The sequence below is a fragment of the Toxorhynchites rutilus genome, chromosome 2, assembly GCF_029784135.1.
Source record: "Toxorhynchites rutilus septentrionalis strain SRP chromosome 2, ASM2978413v1, whole genome shotgun sequence".
Classification (NCBI taxonomy): domain Eukaryota; kingdom Metazoa; phylum Arthropoda; class Insecta; order Diptera; family Culicidae; genus Toxorhynchites; species Toxorhynchites rutilus.
In genome coordinates, this window is record NC_073745.1 from 297,844,547 (window position 1) to 297,868,428 (window position 23,882).

General features: G+C 39.6%; 1 protein-coding gene across 9 annotated transcripts in view; it reads left to right on the forward strand.

Annotated features, from left to right (window-relative positions):
- Positions 1–23,882, forward strand: part of LOC129771944 (rho guanine nucleotide exchange factor 18) — a 70,879-nt gene that overhangs the window by 19,588 nt on the left and 27,409 nt on the right. For 4 of the 9 annotated variants that reach the window (XM_055776093.1, XM_055776092.1, XM_055776096.1 and 1 more), the window contains 10 exons: positions 4,842–5,210; positions 5,288–5,394; positions 5,463–5,638; positions 5,706–5,835; positions 5,914–6,047; positions 11,478–11,549; positions 15,872–15,978; positions 16,043–16,113; positions 16,178–16,233; positions 17,142–17,228. In XM_055776093.1, coding sequence (XP_055632068.1) covers positions 4,842–5,210; positions 5,288–5,394; positions 5,463–5,638; positions 5,706–5,835; positions 5,914–6,047; positions 11,478–11,549; positions 15,872–15,978; positions 16,043–16,113; positions 16,178–16,233; positions 17,142–17,228 — 1,309 coding nt within the window. The remainder of the gene's footprint in view (positions 1–4,841; positions 5,211–5,287; positions 5,395–5,462; positions 5,639–5,705; positions 5,836–5,913; positions 6,048–11,477; positions 11,550–15,871; positions 15,979–16,042; positions 16,114–16,177; positions 16,234–17,141; positions 17,229–23,882) is intronic. The other 5 variants (XM_055776098.1, XM_055776100.1, XM_055776094.1 and 2 more) reach the window with 4 other exon arrangements.

Below are 23,882 nucleotides of genomic sequence, written 5' to 3' on the forward strand. Positions count from 1 at the left end.
CGAATTCTTCTGAATCTATAAACATGGCATATGACCTCACAAGACACATTGACTGGAAAAAATATGCGGACGCGATTACTCTAGCCATCAATTCCAGAGATGGTTTACCTCCATTGGAGTAGTATAACTTCCTTTCTCGTTTGATCCATGACAGCGCGGTTCGCGCTCAAACGAAACCCATCCCAGGTTCCTCCATTCGCCGAAGGCCTCCCAATCCATGGTGGGATAGCCAATGTTCAAAGCTTTATGTAGAAAAATCGAATGCATTTAAAGCTTTTCGGAAACGAGGAACCATTGACAATTTTCAAACGTATTTAGACCTTGAAAATCAATTAAAAAACTTGATCAAAGGTATAAAACGTGCTTATTGGCGAAATTTCGTGGGAGGTTTGTCACGAGAAACGTCAATGAAAAAATTATGGAAAGTGGCTCGAAACATGAGAAATCGCTCTTCATCGAATGAAAGCGAGGAACATTCACATCGATGGATTTTTAATTTTGCACGAAAGGTTTGTCCCGATTTCGCTCCCGTGCAAAGAATTGTTCGAGATATACCACAAGATAGGTGCGATTTTGATTCCGAGTTTTCGATGGTAGAATTATCTCTTGCACTCCTTTCTTGTAACAATTCGGCTCCAGGATCGGATAGAATTAAGTTCAAATTGTTGAAAAACCTCCCCGATGTGGCCAAACATCGCTTGTTGAATTTACTCAATAAGTTTCTGGAGCATAATGTTGTTCCGGATGATTGGAGACAAGTACGAGTTATAGCTATTCAAAAACCCGGAAAACCCGCGTCCGACTTCAATTCGTACCGCCCAATAGCAATGCTGTCTTGTATACGGAAATTGTTGGAGAAAATGATCTTGTTTCGCCTTGATCGATGGGTTGAAACGAATGGGCTACTCTCAGATACACAATATGGGTTCCGCAAGGGCAAGGGGACGAATGATTGTCTTGCGTTGCTTTCTTCAGAAATTCAAATGGCTTACGCCGAAAAAAAACAAATGGCTTCAGTATTCTTGGACATAAAGGGGGCCTTCGATTCTGTTTCAATAGAGGTTTTGTCGGACAAATTACACTCTCGGGGTCTGCCGCCTCTATTGAATAATATGTTATATAACTTGCTTTGTGAGAAACATTTGAACTTTTCTCACGGAGATTCGGCAGTAAGTCGGATCTCTGACATGTGCCTCCCCCAGGGCTCATGTTTAAGCCCCCTTTTGTACAACTTCTATGTAAGCGACATCGACAATTGCCTTACACAAAATTGCAGCCAAAGACAACTTGCAGATGATGGAGTGGTGTCTGTCGTGTGATCAAACGAATCCGACCTGCAAGGACCCTTACAAGATACTTTGAACAATTTTTCAACCTGGGCCATTGGGCTAGGGATCGAATTCTCCACGGAGAAAACAGAGATGGTGGTTTTTTCTAGGAAGCATAGACCAGCAAAACCAAAGCTTCAAATTTTGGGTAAACCGATCACTCATGCTATGTCATTCAAGTATCTTGGGGTCTGGTTCGACTCCAAATGTACTTGGGGGCCCATATTAGGTATCTGAGTAAAAAATGCCAACAAAGAATAAACTTTCTCCGTACAATTACCGGCACCTGGTGGGGAGCCCATCCCGAAGATCTTATAATGTTGTATCGAACAACTATTCTCTCAATGATGGAGTATGGCAGTTTCTGTTTTCAATCAGCTGCCAAAACACACCTCATTAAACTCGAGCGAATTCAGTATCTTTGTCTCCGTATCGCGTTGGGATGTATGCCCTCAACGCATACCATGAGTCTCGAGGTTTTGGCAGGCCTACTCCCACTAAAAGATCGCTTCAATTTATTATCTCTTCGGTTCTTCATCCGGTGTAAGGTCATGAACCCATTGGTGATCGGAAATTTTGAGCAGCTGATCGAGTTAAATTTTCACTCCGGATTCATGAGTTCATATAATGAATTCATCTCCATGCAGGTTGATCCTTCTTCGTATATTCCCAACCGTGTTTGTTTCCCTGACTACATCAATTCCTCTGTGCAATTTGATCTGTCCATGAAGCAAGATATCCATGGATATTCAGATTACCAACGATCGAGGATCGCTCCTACGATCTTCGATGAAAAGTATGGGGGTATCAATTGTGACAATATGTACTTTACTGATGGGTTCACTATAAATGAGTAAACAGGATTTGCAGTGTTCAACGAATTTTTTAGCACCTCACAGTCTTCAGAATCCTTGCTCAGTGTATATTGCTGAATTGGCAGCAATTCATTGGGCGCTGGACAGCGTCGCCTCACGACCTATTGAACACTATTACATTGTAACGGATAGTCTTAGCTCTGTCGAAGCTATCCGTTCAGTGAGGTCGGAAAAGCATTAGCCGTACTTCCTTGAGAGAATACTAGAAATTTTGAGTGCTTCAATCAGACGCTGTTATGTCATTACATTTATCTGGGTCCCTTCACATTGCTCCATTCCGGGTAATGAGAGGGCTGACTCTTTAGCAAAGGTAGGTGCAATTGAAGGCGATTTTTTTTTATCCCATCCGTTTATTAGGCTCATTTAGCAATTCAGCTGTCACAGAGCCGAATTTATTCGTATACATTTTTATGTTAAGATAACTATTGTTGTATATTATTTAGGCTTTTAGGCTTAAGATTCCTATCCATCGATAAACATTTGTTTTTTTTTTATGTATAACACAGTAGCTGTTTAGGCCTAAGAATATTCCAATTTTATCGATACACAACACATGCCGAATATTCCATTTCTATCGATACACAACACATGCCGCCTTTTTCGGCGTTAGAATATTCCTATTGTTCGAATGTTCACAGTTGGACTGTTCACAACGGGACTGCTGATATGAGGCTTCCATTGCTGTGTTAGAATTAGCACCAATTACCGATGCAGCAGATCGTAATGTGAGCGGTAAGGGACTGGGATTACCGACACATGATGATTGTTGCGTGGACGTAGTAGCTAGAATAACACACAAAGATGGTCAGTTGAGGGGCCCTGAGTTATTAGCTCATGATCGTTCGCTTAGTAGCGGACACGCAACCAATTAGGCTACGAAGACCCCCTCAAGGCGATATTTATCAGCGTCAAATCGCCTTCAATGAATTTTATTCTTTAGTCCGCAAAAATACCATCGCTAACTGGCAACGCAAGTGGAATGAAGATGAATTGGGCCGGTGGTTTCACTCTATTATCCCTAATGTTAGCCTCAAACCGTGTTTCAAAAGGTCTGGACTTGAGTCGGGACTTTATTCGCACCTTCTCCCGACTCATGTCCAATCACTGTTCGTTAGATGCGCTACTCTTTCGTTCAACCTTGCCAGCAACAATTTCTGCGTCTGTGGTCAAGGTTATCACGACATCGAGCATGTTGTTTGGTCGTGCGAGGTGTATCTGGTCGCCAGATCGAATTAAGAAAACTCCCTTCGGGCCGAGGAAGACAACCCAATGTGCCGGTGAGAGATGTGTTGGCTCGGTTAGACCTTGATTACATGACCCAAATATATGTTTTCCTTAAAACTATCGATCTTCGTGTGTGATTGTCCCTATGTATTCATACCCTCCTTTTCATCCAATGCGAGCGATTGCCCCCCTTGGTATAAACAATAAAATAAGTTGAAATGTAAATATACAATAGATATACGAATAGATTTAAGAATTAAGTGTGATCATCAACATTGTAACAATTCCCTTATATCCCATCCCTTTCCTGGAAGAATATGTCACCCTTCTAAACTCGAATAAACCGCGAGTAATCGGTTTTCCACCTTACTAACCATAGTGTTAGGAAAATTGTATATGTATAGTTTTAAAAAATACATTTAAGAATTCGGCTCCTTTAAACTAATGTAACTGAGCCTGTAAAAATAAACGATTTATAAAAAAAAAACCAGGGGATTCTAACGTATAGCATATTAAACAAAAATTAGGGAATTTCCGATTCGTTTAGTATGTAAATCCCAAAATCCGTTCGCGGCAAGAATAGTTATTAACGTTAACTTTATTTCATAAAAACGTGACCTGTTTCCTGCTTTGGCACCCTTAATGAAAGACGTAGTTCTACGTCAAAAAATTCGCCATTTTGTGATGGCGGCCATTTTGAATTTTCATTTTCATAAATAACTGTGTTCTACTAGTCAAGCCCTTCATTTGATACCCATCTTGATGGGGTTTCGATAAAATATGTAGTCCGCCATTTTGTAGCAGCCGCCATCTTGGATTTTCAAGATCATGGAATACGCAGTTTTATAACGACAGCAGAGATAAAGGCGTGTTCCAAATTTCAGATCAATCGGTCAACAGGAAGTGGGTTAAATTTTTATTGATGTTTGACAACCCTACAGTTAAACATACAAACATACTTACCCCATATCCCATATTTACATTTAAGTGCCTATTCACATCTGGGTAACGGTGCGATCAAAGTGTTAAAGAGTTTGTTCTGAATCAAACTATGCGAAATACAAATCAAGAGAGTTGTGATCGTGATCTTCCTTTCGTCTCAATAACTTTTTCGATGGATTAGGATGGTTATTTTGAGACGTTACATCTATGAGTTAGAAGATAATTGTTATTTTCGCAAAAGTCTGTGTTTCTTTGACTATTGTTTCATATCTGGTGTTCTACAGACGACTCAACTAATGCATGGGTCTATTCTCGCTTATTTCCTTTGGCTTATATCTAACAAAATAACCACAATTAGTACTAATGTTTCGATGGTTGTTTGTGATCAGTCTAGGATCGCTGTTGAGATCGTCATTGCCTCCCGAGCTTCTTTTGTCTTCTAGCCTCACCAAAATATTCCACCCATTCGCAGATGATGAGAACGATGGCGACGTGGTGATCGACTATCTCAACTCTAGCAATCCACCACCGACGGCAGCAGCAGGTACTGGGCTCCAGAAAAACAATGAGTCCACCAGTACTACGAAAGATCTGCAACCGGCTCCCGTAGTGAACAACAACAACGTGCACAACTACAACAACAGTACCGCTGAGAAGTGCAACAACAAAAGCAAGCTGAGCGACATCGTGATTAACACGGGGATCAACGACTGCGGCCAGCCGCAGGAAAGCAACAACATCGGCGGCAACAGCAACAACAGTGTTGCAAGCAATCACGCCAACATGGTGCCAATCATTAGTGTTACCCCGCACAGCCCAGGTGCCAAGTATAACTTTCTCGGTATGTACACGCGTTCATGGATCTTACCAAGCATCGCAAGGGACGATTTTGTTTCTTTTTTCTTTCTTCTTATAAAGAGGACACATTGAATCATCTGCAATGTATTCGAGAAAGCGTGGTTCAGATGAAGAATTCCACCGTACAGAATACCAACTTTGGTGGGGCTGGATTCATTGGTACCTCGGTGAGTTTCATGTTCCCAAATCGGAAACATGAGTCAAATGGTTTAATTTTTATTCTCCTCATTTGCAGCAGCTTTCATCGGCAAAGCTTTTCTCGTCCTGCCCATCCCTGCCGGACCTGACGATCTCAAATGCAGGCAATATTTGGCCCCACCAGCAAATCATGTACGGTCTCAACACTGACCGGCGGAAGTCGTGGACCGCAATAGAGGATTTGACCGAATGTGCCAAATCTTCTCATAAAAGGTTCAAAACTTTCAAATTCTCTCGTTTATCTCAAGTATACAATTGTTTTTTTTTTTTGGTTTCACAGTGTCAGCCTTTCCAGTCTGGACAGCGAGGAGCAGGAATCTTTGCGAGCAGCCGAAAGATTACACAATCGCACCAGTCGGAACAGTACCGGGGGTATATCAACGCACTCGCTAAATGAAGCCGAGTTGGCGGTAAGCGCTTTTGGTACTGTGGCATCCAATGCAAACAATGTGTGACATCCCAATTTTGTTGTTCCATGTTCCCAATAGCGAGACTTTGAGAAAATTGTCGCCAAACGCTGCTTGGCCCCTGCGGTGTGCCGGATCCCGCTGCAGAAAAGCATTTCCACGCCATCAATAGCGCCGGTGCGCAACCAAAGTGCTAAGGAGGACACTGCTACTCCGTAAGTATCAATTGTTGTGCGCTGCTCGATTGTGGATTATTGTACGCAAACGGCTAGCGCAGCGTAGAAACACCGTTGTTGTGCCTAGTAGAAATTTTGAAGTACATCCTGAGAGCATTGCCTCGCGCGATGGTTGTTCACTGAAACGTGTTTTCTCCGAGGTGTCCTTTAGGTGTCGTATGATATTAAGTTCGTTAGAGAAAAAAATAAGGTTAATGAGTAATATGATCTACGAGACAGCTGCAATGATGTGTGAGTGTATAATTTGAGAAGAATTTCCTGGATTTGGCTACCGTGGCTAACTCGTAGGAAACCCAATTTCCGATAACTTTTTTTTTCAATTAATTTATTTGTAAGGCTCAATCGCATAAGCTTCGCGGAGTCGCTAATTCAAGATTTTTTTATACAAAATTTGAACTTAAAACTATGTTTAGTAGAATTCGACCGACTACTCGCGGTTCACTCGAGATTATAGAGGCAACGATTTTTGTGGGACTGGTCAGGTAAGGGATCAGGGTGTCGACTACCTTGGAAATCCTTGAAAATCAGGGAATAGAAGGGAATTGAAATAATGTCAGGGAATATCAGGGAATATCGACATCAATCTGGCAAAAAAAATTATTCCGTCATTTAGAATTTTTATTATTGCAGTAATTAAAAAATTTTGATAACACCAAAAGCTGAGGTGTTACGGCACAAATGAACAAAACTAAAAAACAACACATTTTCATTTTCACAAAACACTTCATTCAACGCACAAAAAAGTATGAAACACTTAACACTAAAGATCCCTTGAAATCTGCAGCAAATCAGCCTGAGTTCGTACCTGAAAACAAAGAGCAATTAGTATAGATATTTAACATGAATACATATTGGTACTTACCTATTCATCGTCGTCACAGATACGGATACACATAATGGGACGACATAAAATACTCACCTTTGAAGACAACACAACAATCACAAACAATAACAAGCAAATTGTCAAAAGACAGGAACAGATAGAAACGAACCCGCTATACAAAGTGTAATTGTTTATGGCGAATATTCCAGACAACCCATACAACAATTGCGCTATTCAAATGACTATTTTTCGGAGACGAATGAATCGTTAGATTTAAAGCCTCCGTAAACAAAGAAAAAGAAGAAGAAGAAGAAATGACTATGGGCTGAACGTATAAATGGGGCACGAAATGTTCAGAGCAATGTCAGTTGATTGCTTTTTCTATATTCGATCTCATCATGTCTACTACAACATCGGGTAGCCAGTCTACTCTAACTTCGGAACTCTGCTCAGATACCTCTCTGGGCGGAGACATAGGGCTTGATAAAATGAGCTTCATGATGATGTTAGACTTTGCCACGAATTCTAAAGCTGAGAATTCTGAGCTCGACGAAACTTCGTAAGATATATTTTGTCGTTGGTTTCGACGAGTCTTTGAACAAGACTACAAAGAGGCTGTAGTTGCATCTGTGAATGGGTGGTGAATCGTTATATGCCGTCAATGTTCTTGGAACGTTCTCAAGCATCAGAGATTATCTTGCAGCTTTTAAAGAAGGTCTGGGAATTATATATTTGAACAGACCTACCAACGTGAATTGGTCATATTACGCGAACTGTAACTGGACTTTTACAAAGGATGAGAAAAACTCTTGAATTTGAGTAGCTCCGGATTCATCAATAGATTGAAGGATTAAAAAAAACTCGCCAAAATTTACGACAGACAAATTTTGAAATTTCGTCTGGGATGCGGAGCTCTGGTTTTAAAGCTTACGAAGCATTGATATATCCTTGATCTTGCCGTCATTATTTTCGATTGTACAAATAGCTGGAAAACGGTTCGAGAAACTTTTGGCAAGTTTACGATGGTATGTTCACTTTGGAAAAATAGCATCAATAAAAATGTTGAGCTAGTTAATTCAACGAGTTCAAAATTCTCATTCTCTTTATCTAGAAGACAAGGAAAGTTCAAAGAAATAAGAAAACTTTGGAAAATGCACAGAAGGCCGAAAGATTGCAAGAAAAAGTGTTTCGTTAAAATCGTAACAGTTTCGTGAAATTGATCCGAATCAAAATGAAAATGACTCATTCTCTACTAGTGTTTGAGGTTCCTTCATAATAATTTTGAACTGTATTAATAAATCTATTTTTATCTTTTACGACACATCTCTGTCGTCGTTTAACTTATTTAAAAATCACAAACAATTTTTTCATTGGAAGATACCGACATACGTTCTTAAATTTCATTGTTTAAGCTAACTAAATATCTTAGGAACTAAAGCTAAAGTACTAGTAGAGAATTTGATTACTAGTCTACATCTGGAATTTTTCTGAAAAATTACTGGAAAATCAGGGGATATCAGGGAATTTTTCTTCGAGTTTTGAGTCGACACCCTGGACATGAATATGAGGTATCGTTGACTCAACCGAGGGTTGCCGCACGCACTGTAGCATTGTGCATAATGAGCAGGGATAGCATCTGGTATTCGACTGGCTGTCGAGCGTGGGCGACGGTGAGGTGAGGGGACAAGACAAACAAACTAATAACGAAAAAGAAAGAAAAGCACAAAAACATTAAATTCTGATCGTAACCGTTTCCATCTCCCTATAACTTTCAGTCTACTCCATCTATAAGTAGTAGATAAGCTTGAAGTGTAGGATAAAAAAGGGGTATACCAAATTGAATCGCGTTAACGTTCCCATGGAACTTTTGCCGTCTCAACGTATGCATTAACTAGCGTCATTTATTAATACTTAGTTGAGATTTCTTAAGCCAAATAACACGCCTTGAATGTATTCCGAAGGGCAAGCTCTAGAATACGCGCGACCACAGTGCAAGTCGAAGTAAATTTCTTTGACGAAAAATCCCCCGGCCAGAACGGGAATCGAACCCGAACACCCGGCATGATAATGTGAGACGCTAACCACTCGGCCACGGATGCACCAAGGGGTATACCACAATAGTTCAAAATAATGGACGCAGTGGTTCACACCCAACAGGGAGGAAAAAAACCGTTTCCACACCGACAGACATTGCTTTGAGCAAGATTTATTCTGTGGAGATGCAGATCTAGCGATTAGAGGTTGGCCAGAAGTGTGCTCATTACACGAATGAAGTCACGGCGTTCGTCCAAACCTTTGAACCACGCTCTCGAAGAAACATTTGGAGTGATTGAATATAACCAGAGCCCAAGACTTCCAGTGTCAATCGGATTGTCAACTCAAGAGGGAACTCTGACGAAGTAATTGAAAAAAAACATCGTATGAAATCTGTCTATCAAACAATTGCTTCCTGGGCACCCACCTTTGCGAGAGTGTCCACAAGGAATTGATCAATGAGAGGGGACCCATACAAAGGTTATCTTAAAAGATCTTTCGATCAGTGCACTCATCTGCTACCTCACTTTTGTGAGGAAATAAGATGGGTGCCTACTAATTGTCATCGACTGGAGAGCCTGGAGCGAACTGAGACTATCCGTAATGGTCTGCAGGCTTGTTGGAGATCATACCCAATGCGGAGTCGATTGTTGCCAGCTCAGCAACATTAACGGAACAAGGTTCTGCAGTTTACGGAAGGCGCACGAATTTTCATTGAAAACACCGAAGCCAGTGGATCAATTGAGGCGACCAACACGGCGTTGATGTTTACTACACTGGTGCATAGTCAGGATCTGGGACACAGAACAACTATCGTGGGAATGGAAAGTTGGAGTAATCTGGCCCATCTTTAAAAAAGTTGACAAGCTGGATTGTGGGAACTACCGTGCAATCACGAGCCTGAATGGTGCTACAAAATTTTGTCTAAGATCCTGTTTCGTCGTCTATCGCCAATAGTAAGTAGATTTGTGGAAAGTTATCAGTCCGGATTCGTGCCAGATCAGGATCACTGCTACCTAAGGTTTCCCGGACGGGATATCCGATTGTCTGCCTTGTGCTCTCAGTGCTCTAGAGAGCTGAGAGCGAGCAGCATGGAACCGGATACACGACCAGACAATATGCTCGATGTCGTGGTAGTCATCGCCACAATCACAAAGATTGTTTGCTGCGAGTCAAATGCGATAGAAAAGCGCGTTTAGGTTGTTGTGATTGGACATAAACCGAGATATCACGCGAATGAAATCACGACCTACATTCAACCCCTGAACCATGCACTCGTCGAGACCTTAGGGATAATCGTGCGTAACCAACGACCGAACTCATCTTCACTCCACATGCGCTGCCAACTTACGAGTGTGTGCTGACGAGGAATGTGAAAAAATTCGTTATAAGCAATTTACCTTTCAAAAAGTGTGCCTTCTGAAGCACCCACCCTAGCTAGAGAGTCCGCTTTCTCATTCCCCGGAATTGAGCAATGAGAGGGAACCCATGCTATGGTAGTCTTTAATAATTTTGATATTGTGCAAACGCTCTTGATGCGGGTTGAATGGAAAGCGCAGCAATTGAAATTAGGGGCTCAACGACCCTCCTATACTCGAGCATACAGTCTCGCAGACAGACCACATTTTGTTTTGAAGAGGCTGAATTAAAACACTATTGAAACTGAATGGAGTTGAAAAAAAAAGTATTTTCTGAAGTTCTTTTCATTCAATTATAATTTTTACTTTTTAAATAAATACAAAAAACGCCTATAAATACACAATAGCAAAATTACAGAGACAAGCACAGCCTGTGACACCGTGCGTGAGTGCACGGGGTAATGATTTCACGCTCGAATACAGGAGGGTTAAAACTGTTTTATTCTCTAGTGCTACATTCTTTTTCTAATTACTTTTTGATACGGTCAACGTTGGTAGGCCGCCGCCTAACATTTGAACAATTAGTCGCCCGTAAAACCCAGAAGTTTGGCCACCCCTGGTATATATCATTATTAGCGCATTGGCATGACAAACCAAAACACGTTTCAGTGAACAACGCGGATAAAAAGCAGTGAATATCATCATGGCCCATGAAAAAAAAATCCAGTTATGACCAATTGCTACCTCCATTGCAGCGCATTTTGTCCATTTTGCTGTAAAAGTCATAGTTGTACATAAATATACCAGCTCGGTGTACTTTAGTTTGTGCACGAAATTTTCAAAGATTATCGCAACAGTTTTGGAACCCAGAAGAGGATGAATAGCGCCTGCCTTTTTATCACTTCGAGCTTCAATGTGTCAAATCGGTGTCCGGTAATGTGATTGATCCATTTTTTCTATATTTTGATCAGAACATAAAAAAACGAGATTCGTAAAACTTCCTCTCGCGATTGAAATTCGCCTAGAATCAACCATTTTGCCAAATTTGCGAATTAGCTTAACGCTTTAAATTTTTATGTGTTTCCGTTTTCTTTTCTCTTCAAAAAACAAAAATCACAACGCCAAACACATACTGTCCACCCGCCGAAAAAAATGAAACCAAATTTCCTTCAAATTCTAATTACCACAAAAAAGTTCACGGCATCTTTCCGACAGTGAAGATGAAACCCACGACGATCGATCACTACTTTGTGTGAGAGATAAAAAGTAAGTGCGTGCATTTCTTCTACTCTCTCCTCTCTTCTCTAATAGCTCCTTCACTCTATTATTCCTAATCATCATCGCTCTCTCTGTGAAAGCATTTGATCATCTTTCTATTTCAAGAATTTCAATAAATTACCTCTAGCCTTGTGTAGATTCCATCTTGGTCCGAACGGGCGCTTGTAACACAAAAAAAGCCCTTTTCGGAAAAAAAACTAAATGTATCCATTGTTTTTCATGTATATGTGCGTAGTTGAAGCAGCTTTGTGTTTTAATCTACAATCTCTTCTATCTTTAGATTGTCTTGATTTAGTTAATCCATCAAATGTACTGTTTGTTTTAATGGAAACGAAAATAGACTCATTCGTATTTACATAGAAATACTAACATAACACTACGATTATCATGTCTCATTAACATTTGTCTGTGTCGCTAACAGCTTAGAAATTTAGAAATAGCTGTAATCCGTGATCAAAGCAAAGAACGCTTCGAAATAATCAATTCATACAAAACTAAGCATAGGCTCCATGGCCGTTACACCCGGAAAAAGACTAACAGCTGGAAACTCAACGCGTTTCGGGGCTCCCGGGGTTTGAGAAATACTGAAAGCCGAGCTATATCGGAACGAATTTAAGTCAACTTTGCGATGTATTGACAATCAGCTTCAAATTGTACTTGTCAAGGTCACACCAATAAGATGAAAGTTAGATCCGGTACGGCAATAAACAAACAATAAAGATATTAACTCGGTTCAACCGTCCAAACTAAAATAACGAAACTTCTCTATATACTATGAAGGCCATACTTAATTTTTGAATGGAGTGAACCAACAATTATGCTGCCCTCTTAGATATTCAGTAAAAACTTTGACTAGTTATGCAGTTCAAAATATTGGTAACGTTCCTTCGATAAATCCCGCACGTATTAGCCAGCACATCGCAAAATCGCATTTTGCTTTCAAATTGCCTGGTCGAAAATCATATCATAGATAACTTTTCACAGGGGGATATCGAATATATACTCCGGCATCAGGGCCCAAAATCTTCGAAGGTGAAAAATGAGGACCGACTCTACTCTCAGCAGCTTCGCTTCGACTAGAACTGCTTCGGCAGTCGCCGCCAACAAAAAGTGACTTGACTAGAAAATGAATTGACTAGCGAGGATGACTGGTGAACTAGTCCAGTCAGTGTTTATTTTAACTGACTCGACTAATAACTAATAAAAATCTGCCTTTTCATTTAACTGACTTCAATCCACACTTCCATTTCCCCTTGACACTAATTCATACCCGCGTACACAATCTTATTTTTACGTCCATATAAAAAGGAACGAAAACATGATTTCTGATGCAGAAAAGAAGTTACCCCATCAATGGACGGTTTATTGTCTACCCATCGTGAACTCAAACCAGCGAACTTAGAAATTTATCAAGTATGCTATAAAGGTCCTCGCGTTAGTATTAGTTAGTATTAGGCGTGCAAAATAGCGCACACACACTGCACGTTATTTTAAACGTGTAAGTAATTTTCGTGTACGACACAAAAGAATCTAGCTCACCTGTAGCGCATGTCAAACCACGTTGAATTCAAACATCGATGCATGCACATGTACATGGGAGGGAGAAAGAGAGGAACGAATTCATTTTGGGGGAAGTCACTTCAAAATGCGATGAGGACAATTTGACTGGGAAGAATGAAATGATATAGTCGTGTCAGTAGAGGGAGATAGCGACTAAAAGTCATTACTAACTGACTATGGATATAGTCAGTCAGTCAATTGACTATCCTCAGTTGACTATGACTATGCAGAGCCCTGTCCGGCATACATTGTTAAAATTAGTTGAACTCATGATCAATTTTAAATTGCATGTTTGCCCTCAAATCAACGTCAGAACAAATCGTGTGCGTGTGCTGTTGACTCATGTCGTCTGTTCCTGTTCCTTTCGATGCAATGTTAGGGACATCACAATGTTATTTTGGGAAAAAGTTGTACTAGCAGACGACATTACTCAAATAAAACATACTAAATGGACCGATCGAAGACACGAGTTTAACAAAAAGTGTTATAGAGACAACAGTGTGGTTTTTTTCGAAAAGAGTATCCATCCACCCAAGAGAAAGAGAGAGAGAGAGAGAGAGAGAGAAAGAAAGAGCGTGAAAGAACGAGAGAGAGAGAGAAAGAAAGAGCGTGAAAGAACGAGAGAGAGAGAGAGAGAGAGAGAAAGAAAGAGCGTGAAAGAACGAGAGAGAGAGAAAGAAAAAGCGTGAAAGAACGAGAGAGAGAGTGAAAAAATAGAGAGAAAGAAAGATGGAGAGAGAGAAAGAAAGAGAGAGAGAGAGAGAAAGAAAGAGAGAGAGAGAGAAAGAAAGAGAGAGAGAGAGAAAGAAAGAGAGAGAGAGAGAAAGAAAGAGAGAGAGAGAGAGAGAAAGAAAAAGAGAGAGAGAAATAGAGCGAGAGAGCGAGAAAGAAAGAAAGAGGGAGAGAGGGAGAAGCAGAGAGAGAAAAAAAAAGAAAGAAAGAGAGAGAGAGAAAGAGAGAAAGAAAAAGAGCGAGAGAGAGAGAAAGAAAGAGGGAGAGAGGGAGGCACAGAGAGAGAGAGAGAGAAAAAAAGAGAAAGAGACAGTTAGTTCTCAGGGACCGACGCGGGGATCAACGAGTTAAACATAGGCTATTCTCCAATCAAAGATCTGTAAATTGCATCAATCAATAATCCGCGATGTAATGATCTTCTTTGAGATCTCTTGAGGGAGAAACGAATAAAAAATCGTAGGGGAGCAAGACACGAGGAATACGAAGAATGTGAAATTAGTTTGTATTTCAGTTTTTGTCAAAGCCCCATCAATTTCGCCGTGTAACTCACAGTGACATAGCACCAGTACACGTTTCCATGTTTCGACGTCTAAAAACACGCTGGATGAACGCAGCGAGTCCAAATTGCGCTTATGACATAAGCGGGAATGTTTCATCAAAATTTCACATGGCACGCTTTTTGAAGCACTTCGTTTGCGCAGCGTATGTGTCTTTCCAGTCAACTCTCTTATTTTCGATGACTATCATCTTCCTCGTAAAATTGCAGATGTAGTTTTCCACGTGACTTTATACGAGTATTTGGCAGACTTATGTCTAATCTATATTCTAACTCATTCTTTTCAAAGCAGGATAAATCACGACTTCAACTTCATAACATCGGGGCCAAAGAAGCTATTTTTAAAAATTTTTTTTTTTGAAAGTTGAGTTTTTTTTACATAACGTATCCAAAAATCAGAGACGTATTTTTATCATTTTTGAGTTATGATTTTTTTAAATTAACCGATGGTAAATTAATTTTTTCACTATTTTTCTAAAAAATTTATAACTTTTTAAAAAACTACACACCGATTTAGATGATTGACATACCAAATTGAATTGAAGCCAATGAATTAATGCGTACCCAGTGAAATCGTGCGTTTATTTTCTTTCCGCCTTGACATTGGTTTGGTTAGCGCAATGAATGGTAAACACATGTTGTGTTTCGACAACATGCGGGCTTGTACTTTCCTTTCCTATTTATTCCTGCATCCGAAGAAGATGCTCTTTCTCTTTCGTTCAGAAGAATGCTTCTGACCACGCCTTCAGAATAAACCTAGTGTAGTCATGTACATTCTTCTTCTTCTTCAATGGCACTAATGTTCCTAGAGGAACTTCGCCGTCTCAACGTAGTATTACTTGCGTTATTTTTATTAGTACTTAGTTGAGATTTCTATGCAAAATAACACGCCTTGAATGCATTCTGAGTGGCAAGCTCTAGAATACGCGTGATCACAGTGCAAGTCGGAGGAAATTTCTTTGACGAAAAAATCCCCCGACCAGAACGGGAATCGAACCCGAACACCCGGCATGGTAGTTATGACGCTAACCACTCGGCCAAGGGAGCACTAGTCATGTACATAGAAGGAACTATTAATAAAATAGTTATTCCATTCTTTCAACTGCATAAGGCACCCACCTATTGAATGGCGACCGTGACAGGACACGAACTTGCAATCTTCGGATGAAATTAAATTGAAACTTTCAACTTTTAATTTGGTTAAACTTAGATCACCATTGTCTGTTTAATCCGTACTTCTAACTAGTTGTACCACTAAACACTTCTTACTACTTACTACGACCTATCCACATTCTAACTGTTGTCTACTAGCCGTGAATGTGTTGCATCACGAGAGCTCTGAAACACATCATCTAACTGTATGCAGGAAACTATCATTTGAAGCTAAACTAAAACAGATACCCATCGCAAAATATACCTCCTTTCAAACAGTTTTAGCTAATCCGCTGCATAATGTTTTCAGCGAGGGCTACACGGACCACCCGGAAAAGCGCCGGAAGCGGGGCTCGCTGTTTTTCCGCAAGAAAAAGGACAAAGCCAAAACCAAGGGACAGAACTCCACCTGCGATGGTTGGTTATCTTAATCTCACTAGTAGGTACTACTGTACTAACAGAAAAAAATCTTCATTTTTAGCTTGTGGCGCGGTCATTAATCTCGCCACGTACAAAGAGCACGCCGTGGAGTGTAAGGCTAAAATCGCAAAGGTGAGTGTGTTTTGATGTTGTCGAATGTGTTATACCCACAACTGAGAGTGTCCAAATGTTTCAGAAATATTTCCAAGTTCAGCCCAAATCCGGCTCCAGCAAGAAGAACTCGGCCAATAGGTAAATTGTCGCAAATTTCCATTCCTCTCGTTTGGCTGTCATTTTCTACTTTTTTTTTGTTACGAAATAAATATCTAGAGATGCGGAGAGATTCCTTCGTTTCGATATTTATATTGACTGTATTTGCATCAGAGCTAGTTAGTTTCCTAAAATTGAACATCCGGTTCCCGTATAGGTTTTTTAAAATCATTCTAGAAGTTACGTTATTGAACATCAACAACTTAAACAAATTTTTAGGACGTGTTAAACACTAGTTACTAGCTCGTCGCTAAAATAAATCGTATTCTAATTTAGTGGTATTTAAACTGCATCCTGATTATGGACGATGATTATTTTTATGCTTTTTACTTGCATTTTTGTATAACTAGCGAATGACTACTTGGTATGATGTGAATGTGTTCAATGGCAAGAACTTGTTTTGAATATCTTTTTGTGTTTGGTTCATGAAACGCATAATGCTTCCATCAGTCGAATTTGCTTTCAGCTTTCAGTCTTTCATTTGCTTATTATCGGGTATCGTTTGAATCATGACATGTATTCACCTGGATCATGATGTGGGTTGATTGAATGGGAGAAAAAAAAGTAAAAATATATGGTTAATTTCACCGAATGCGCTATTTTTCGTTTTATTTTGGAACAATCAACAGATATAAACACCTCTTGAGTTTCTAATCATTGGAAGAAATTGTATTTGATTTAGTTCTATTTTTCTTGTTTTAAACACTTGTGAGACAATCATTGAAAGAATCACGGTAATAATAAGCCACCAATGTCTCTATTTTTATTAATGCAAACCTCAAAACGACTCATTGCCGCGCGTACATTGAACAATATTCCAAAATATTAAACCAAAACAACGATCACAAATACCACTCAAACTCCTCGCGACATATGTCGCGCATTGTCAGCGAAAAGAGCGGCAAGAAAATGACTGGATGCTACTCTCCGTGGAGATTGGTCGCTAACAAGTTGGGCGTGGTTTCCACTCACGCCAGGTAACCCAAACCAGCCAAAATTTTCTCTTTTTCACTAACTCTTTTTCTCGTATACATATATATGCTCTCTATGTCTCTTTCTCTGTCTCTAACAAAACCGAAACAACGGTTTTCTTCAAACAGTTTCTCTTACGATTGATTGACCCAGTTTGTTTTTGTATCCAGTTTTTATTATCAACTTTATAATCAACATGTGTCACAAGCAAAACAGGAACAATATTTTTATGAAAATCACCACCACTTGTGTTTTTCGGACAGACCATTCATTTCGATCGATTCTAAAAACTGTACCTCTCTGCTGTCGCTTTCTAATCATATAGTAATACTATTTTTGGAGTAGATAATAGCTGATTGTTTTGTTAGTGTATTCTTACTAAATATTGGATCGGCTCATCCGGTGTCGAGTTGGATTTTTATTCTAATTGATATAATTGACAAAACTAATATATAGTTTGTTGCAGTTCGAATTCACTTCTTTGAATATTTTGAGGATCAAATCGTCTATCAATATTTTGCTCGAAGATTTCGTTGAACTGATAAACGTCGCTCCAGAGTTAGGTTTATCATGAATGCAACCCCCACACCACTGTTATAGCAGTTAAATTTTTTTTATGCTATGGCCATCGACTCGACATGAAGAACTGGTTAGATTTTTGGCACTTCGGTAGGGCTAAAAAAACTACAGTCTATCGTTTTGCTCTATCCTCCACAATACGCTCGATAAACAAGTTTGAGTAGTTGGATTCTATATAATGATTCACCTGAACAAAATAGTAACAAATAATGAGTTGTAAACGTAACGAATATCTATGGATTCTTGAAGAAACTGTTGGTACAAATACTGCATGAATAGGAAGGATTCCAAAAGAAGAGAAGAATCTGAAACCAAGACAAATACAACATAATCCCTTCTATTCTACACCGTGTCGTGAGATAACAAAGTAACTCGCTTTATTCTGGAAGTCACCTCACTTTTTTGTTTCTCTCGAAATTACCGATTTTTTTACGCGATCTATCTATCGTCGCCTCGTTAGGACAAGAAATTCTGCGAGTACGAGATAAAGAGGCAATCATTTTTTACGAGATTCTTCTCTTATCAACAAATGCCCACTAGCTACGTTTGCAAATGCAACCAGATATCATGGACGAATCAGCAGAGCGGTTTTAAAAAGTAATCCGAATTTGTCATTCCGAATGCCGGAAGCTATTTTAAACATGAAAAAATGAGAAAAATTACAAGCCCGTCTAGGTGATTTTAGTTCAGCCTTTTTCTTAGATCATTTTGAAGGCATATTTGAAGACCTCCAAAACTTATCGAGTACATAAAATAGAATTTTCAATTAGTGTCCATCTTTCCCGCCAAGTGTCCGTCTTTCCCTACTCAATCTTATTTTTTCAAAGATACCGGACACATTCATTTTTCAAGACTGCCTCAAAGACAAATTTTATTATGAAAAGAGACCTAGACTATCAATTGGTGGTGAGATAGCTATATATTTTTTGTGAAATTCACGAAAAAAAATCAACTTTCACTAAGGGTGTCCGTCTTTACTACCTTTTCCCTATATGTAAGAGGCAAAGAAGAAAATGAACTTTCTGCACCGAAACCGTACATGACGGTTTTGGTTTGTTGGCTCGTGTGTCATGAAGTGCGAACCGAAGCAGAGTTGTCTCGTTCTCTTTTGTGTCATGATTTGTAGCACTAAAAAGCAAAAGAATGTCACTGGGGGAGATTGTTTCTGTAAGATCATATTTGAACAAACGAAAGCGAATTATCCAGTGAAAGAATCAATCGGCGAACACTGCACGACAAGATAAGTTTACAACATGACAACGCCTAACCACATGTTCATAGATCTAAGTAAGGTTTTAGCTCACCCTCCGTACTTCCGAATCTTTTCTCCCTCATATTACAACAATGCTCGATAGCATGTTGCTCAAGTCGCCAAATCTACATACTTGGAAGCATTTTCATTGGACATTCTATCTAATACACCGTGTTCTCTAGATATCGCCCTGAATAGCCTGAACAGCACCTTCATTCTTATATAAGTCCAATGGATTTCTTTTCCCCCAACCTGAAATTTATTAAATGCTCGAATTTCAAATTGTTCCATTCAAAATGTTATCATCAACTACGTTCCCAGTGTATGATTCAATCCTTGAAAGCTTCTCGTATCTTGAACGCTAATAACAAAATTATTTCTCAGCCGCTCAGTGCTCTGAGGAGCTACTTCCCAACAAATATTCATTATCTGTTATTAAATTATTCAGCTGGATAATGGTCTAATAATAACATTAAGTGCTTAATAGATATAAACGTTTTGAAAACGCTCCCTCAAACGCAATGTAGCTTTTGTACTTCACCTAAGGAACCACTGAAACGAGCATTTGCTGCAAGCGCTTTTAAGCTCATGTTCGACTGCTTAGCATTACATTTTTAAGTGGTCTAACGGAGCAATCGATATGATAGAAGATCATCGATGCAAGAATCATGAGTTTGAATCTCGACCATTTTGTAGAGTCAAAAGCTGAACAGGTTTTATCTAGTACCTGCAAAAGACTCTAACAAGTATCTGTCAAAGTGCTAAAAAGCGAATTCTATTTATATTTTTATAAATTTGACAAAAGAAAATAATGCAGCCTGACAAATATCATAGTTTCTTCTTTGATGGCCCAGTTTCCACCACACCTTGGAGTTGAATTAACGTTTTCTAATTAACTTTAAAAATTACATTCAATTTCTAACAATATTGGCTATAGCTTAATTATTTCTTCTAATTTGCGATATGGGTCGTTTAGATGGTTTGGTGACAAGTGTATCAGATATTACTAAGCCGATCAAAACTATCGTAAAAACGACACATTTATGAGGAATCGTCAGTTGGTTTCATTTTATGCTTATGTGTGTACCGTCGCACTTTATGCACATTGCATCGGACAAGAGTATAAAAGATTGAGGAAATCGATAAAATAGGAAATATGATTTTTTTTCCTTCGATTAAAATCGAAATGATTTTGGTAACCGCTCATTTTGTCGAGAACGGATTTTGATGATTCTTACGATCAAAGAGTTGTTTCAAATGGTCATCAAATTAAAAATTGGGTTCACATTAAATTAATTAGGTTCTCTCTATACACATGCATTAAAATTAGAAAAACAAAACCATTTTTAATTCATCTTCTTCTTCTTTTTGGCTTTAAGAGGGTTTAAACTTTTCAGTTCATTCGCCTCTACTTTTTTTTTTAATTCAGCTCATCAGCGTTGAACCAGTGATGAATGTCGTGTCGGTGTGTCATATTCCCACCTTCTGACCACCTGTAACTATGCCTTCATTGATGTGTTCGTTTAAAAATTTCCACGAGTTGCATTCTTGATGTAGGACTACGTCTTCCAGTAAGGGTGACAAATCAGAAAACATATCACGCTTTTATGAACAGTTTGAGCGTTGATAACTATTCTTTGCTGCGGGAGAATTTTGAAGAATTTGCATATCAAACGAATCTCCAAATTCCCCTTGATTTGTTTGATATGATATACATTATGATGGGGGGTTTTCGTAGCCTAATTGGTTGCGTGTCCGCTACTAAGCGAACGATCATGAGCTCATAACTCAGGCCCCCTCAACTGACCATCTTAGTGTGTATTCTAGCTGCTATGTCCACGCAACAATCATCATGTGTGGGTAATCCCAGTCCCTTACCGCTCACATTTTCGGTCTGCTGCATCGGTAATTGGCACTATTAATAACGCAACAAAGGAAGCCTCATATCAACAGTCCCGCTATGAACAGCCCAACTATGAATATTCGAACAATAGCAATATTCTTACGCCGAAAAAAGGCGACATGTGTTGTGCATCGATAGAATAGGAATTCTCTTGCGCCTAAACGGCTACTGTGTTATAGATAAAACAAATGTTTATCGATAGATAGCGATACTCTGACGCCTCAAAAATGGTAACAGTGTAATATACAACAAAAGTTATCTTAAGATAAGGAATGTACGCGAATGAATTCGGCTCTGTTACAGCTGAATTGCTAAATGAGCCTAATAAAATAAACTGTTGGGATAAAAAAAAATAAATATATACATTATGATTCCCTTATCCGTAAATGATCGAAATAATTGAAGATTGGATGCATTTCCCTTTTCTCATACATTTGATCTGTTTACTGTATTTAGTCGCGAGATACAATTTCAATATACCACCACGAATCAGTCGTGCGTAAATCTTTTTTTATCCTTTATTTGAGAGGTTTTCAGTCTCCTGGGCTGGTTCGCCTCTGTAGCGACGGCAGTAGACATTGCCGTGAGGTTTTACAAATTACATAAAATACAAAATTAACATAAATTTGAAATTGAACGAACAACAATTTGAACTTGAATAATAACAATAAGAACGCATTAAAACATTTTTTAAATACGAGGGTCGTTCAAAAAATAAGTTTCAGTGCCTCAGAAATCGCAGAAAAATAAAGTTAGGACAAAAACTAAGGTGATTTTCGTAATGTACGTTTTATTTTCTATTTTTCTACCTAATCGCCGTAACGTTCGAGGCATTTTTCATAGCGTGACACGAGTTTTTCTATTCCGAGTGGAAATGCGTAGCGTCCAACTTTTTGAAGTACGATGTAACTGCGTCACGAATTTCTTCAGTGTTATCGAATCGTTGACCGCCGAACGCCTGTTTCATCACCGGGAATAAGTGATAGTCGCTAGGGGCGAGGTCTGGGTTATGTAGAAAAATAGAAAATAGTACGAAAATTACCTTGTATTTTGTCCTAACTTTATTTTTCCGCGATTTCTGAGGCACTGAAACTTATTTTTTGAACGACCCTCGTAATTAAACAAAAATTACTGGTGTTTCTCCACTTGCTGGACCAGATGGCAAGAATGTCATCGGATCATGGTTCCAGGCCAGTGGAGAGGAAGCCTTGCCGTTGAAGATGCCGAAGTGTTCTTATTCCATTTCATCGTGGAGGGGAAGGAACAAGGATTTTCGTGGCTGATTCATTGTTCACACGTTAGATCCTGAAGAATAGTTCTGCATCTTTTAAATATCAGAAAAGTGCTACCCTCGCTGAATCGTCGCTTAAGATGTCCTGTACACTCCCGCTGATTCCATGGAGATTTCGCAGATCATCTGATTTCGGGCAACCACACAGAAAATGTTCGACGGAGTTGTGGAATTGGCAGTGGTCGCAGAGTAGACGGCTAGGTCCTTAACCTTTCTGATGAGCTGCCCTCTCTCTGCGAACCACAGTTTAGACCAAAAAGTGCGGAAAGAGTTGTTGATCCACAGCTTCATGTCATCAAGCGGCAGCTCCCGGATGTGACCGAATGTGACCGGATGTTACCAATTCCGTCAAATCGGTCGGCCGTTATGTCCGGGAACCCTATGAGCACAGGTGTTGGACAAAAGGTTCATCCTGACGGCCTGTACCAATTCCGCCAAATCGGTCGGCCATTATGTCCGGGAACCCTATGAGCACAGCGTCGGACAATAGGTTCATCCTGAAGGCCTGTACCAGTGGGTGCCTGGACCTAGTCGCACCAATGGCATCAATGGCATTCGCAGAATCGGAGGCGACTAGCAGCGGCTTGGAAGATGGATTGTGGTTGCCTCGAAATTGTCGGCCACCTCTGACGAGAAGACCTGACAGGTGTCTGCGACTTTTATGCTGGAAATTAATCTGTTATAGCCATCGCTTACCCCAAATCCAACTACTGATGGTCCTTTTTAGTCATCCGTATCAGTGCTGCAAATAATCAATTCATTCATTTGAATTACCATCAGTCATCAGTTGACAACATTTCTCTTCACACGAATATCGCGGGCTCATTAGCTACTTTGACTTTGAGTGCCGTTCTTCAATCGAATGGAAGGGATACAGTGAGAAGAGATCCGTATGAGTGAAACATGCCCATGTTCGATTGAATAACGGCACCTTCATTCAACCCGCTCGTCACGCTGTTATTTGAGATTTACGTTTGTCCCTATCAATTGAACTAGCGACCGACACTCGATCGACACCTGATTGACACCCGACGATGCTTTGGTTTGTTTCAGAGAAAAAAAAATGGGTGGGTTATATCTATGATATAACCGCAAGGTTGACGTGGGACTACCGTTGTCTTAGTAAGCATTTGTATTGTATTGATTTAATTATCGAACATATTTGCTTCGTAAATCAAAAGTTTGAACAGTTGCCATGTTGCCATGTAAGATCAATTCATGCATTGTAATAGATTATGTTCTTCGTTACAAGTAAATTTCTTGACCGTTTTTTACGTTTGACATGATGCCTGGGATTACGGAAGAATTGTCAAACGATCATTGTATTTTATATTTCCTTCTGAAATCATTGCATCTCTCATATTTGCGTAGTTCTCGAACCGCGAAAGTTCATTCACCGCTAGTATCTGAAATGACGATTTTCCCAGGCCTCTCAGTTTAGAAGTACGTTTCAGGGAAACATATTCCGATCTGCACAAAGACAAGCATATATGCAAGCCGCGAGTACAAAGGTACTCGCGGCTTGCATATATTTGCAATGCGGATTCCTCCAGGGATTTTATTTTGAAATCAATCAGGAAACACATTTCGGCGGAAACAAAAATACCCCCGACTTGCATGAATTAGCAAAGCGG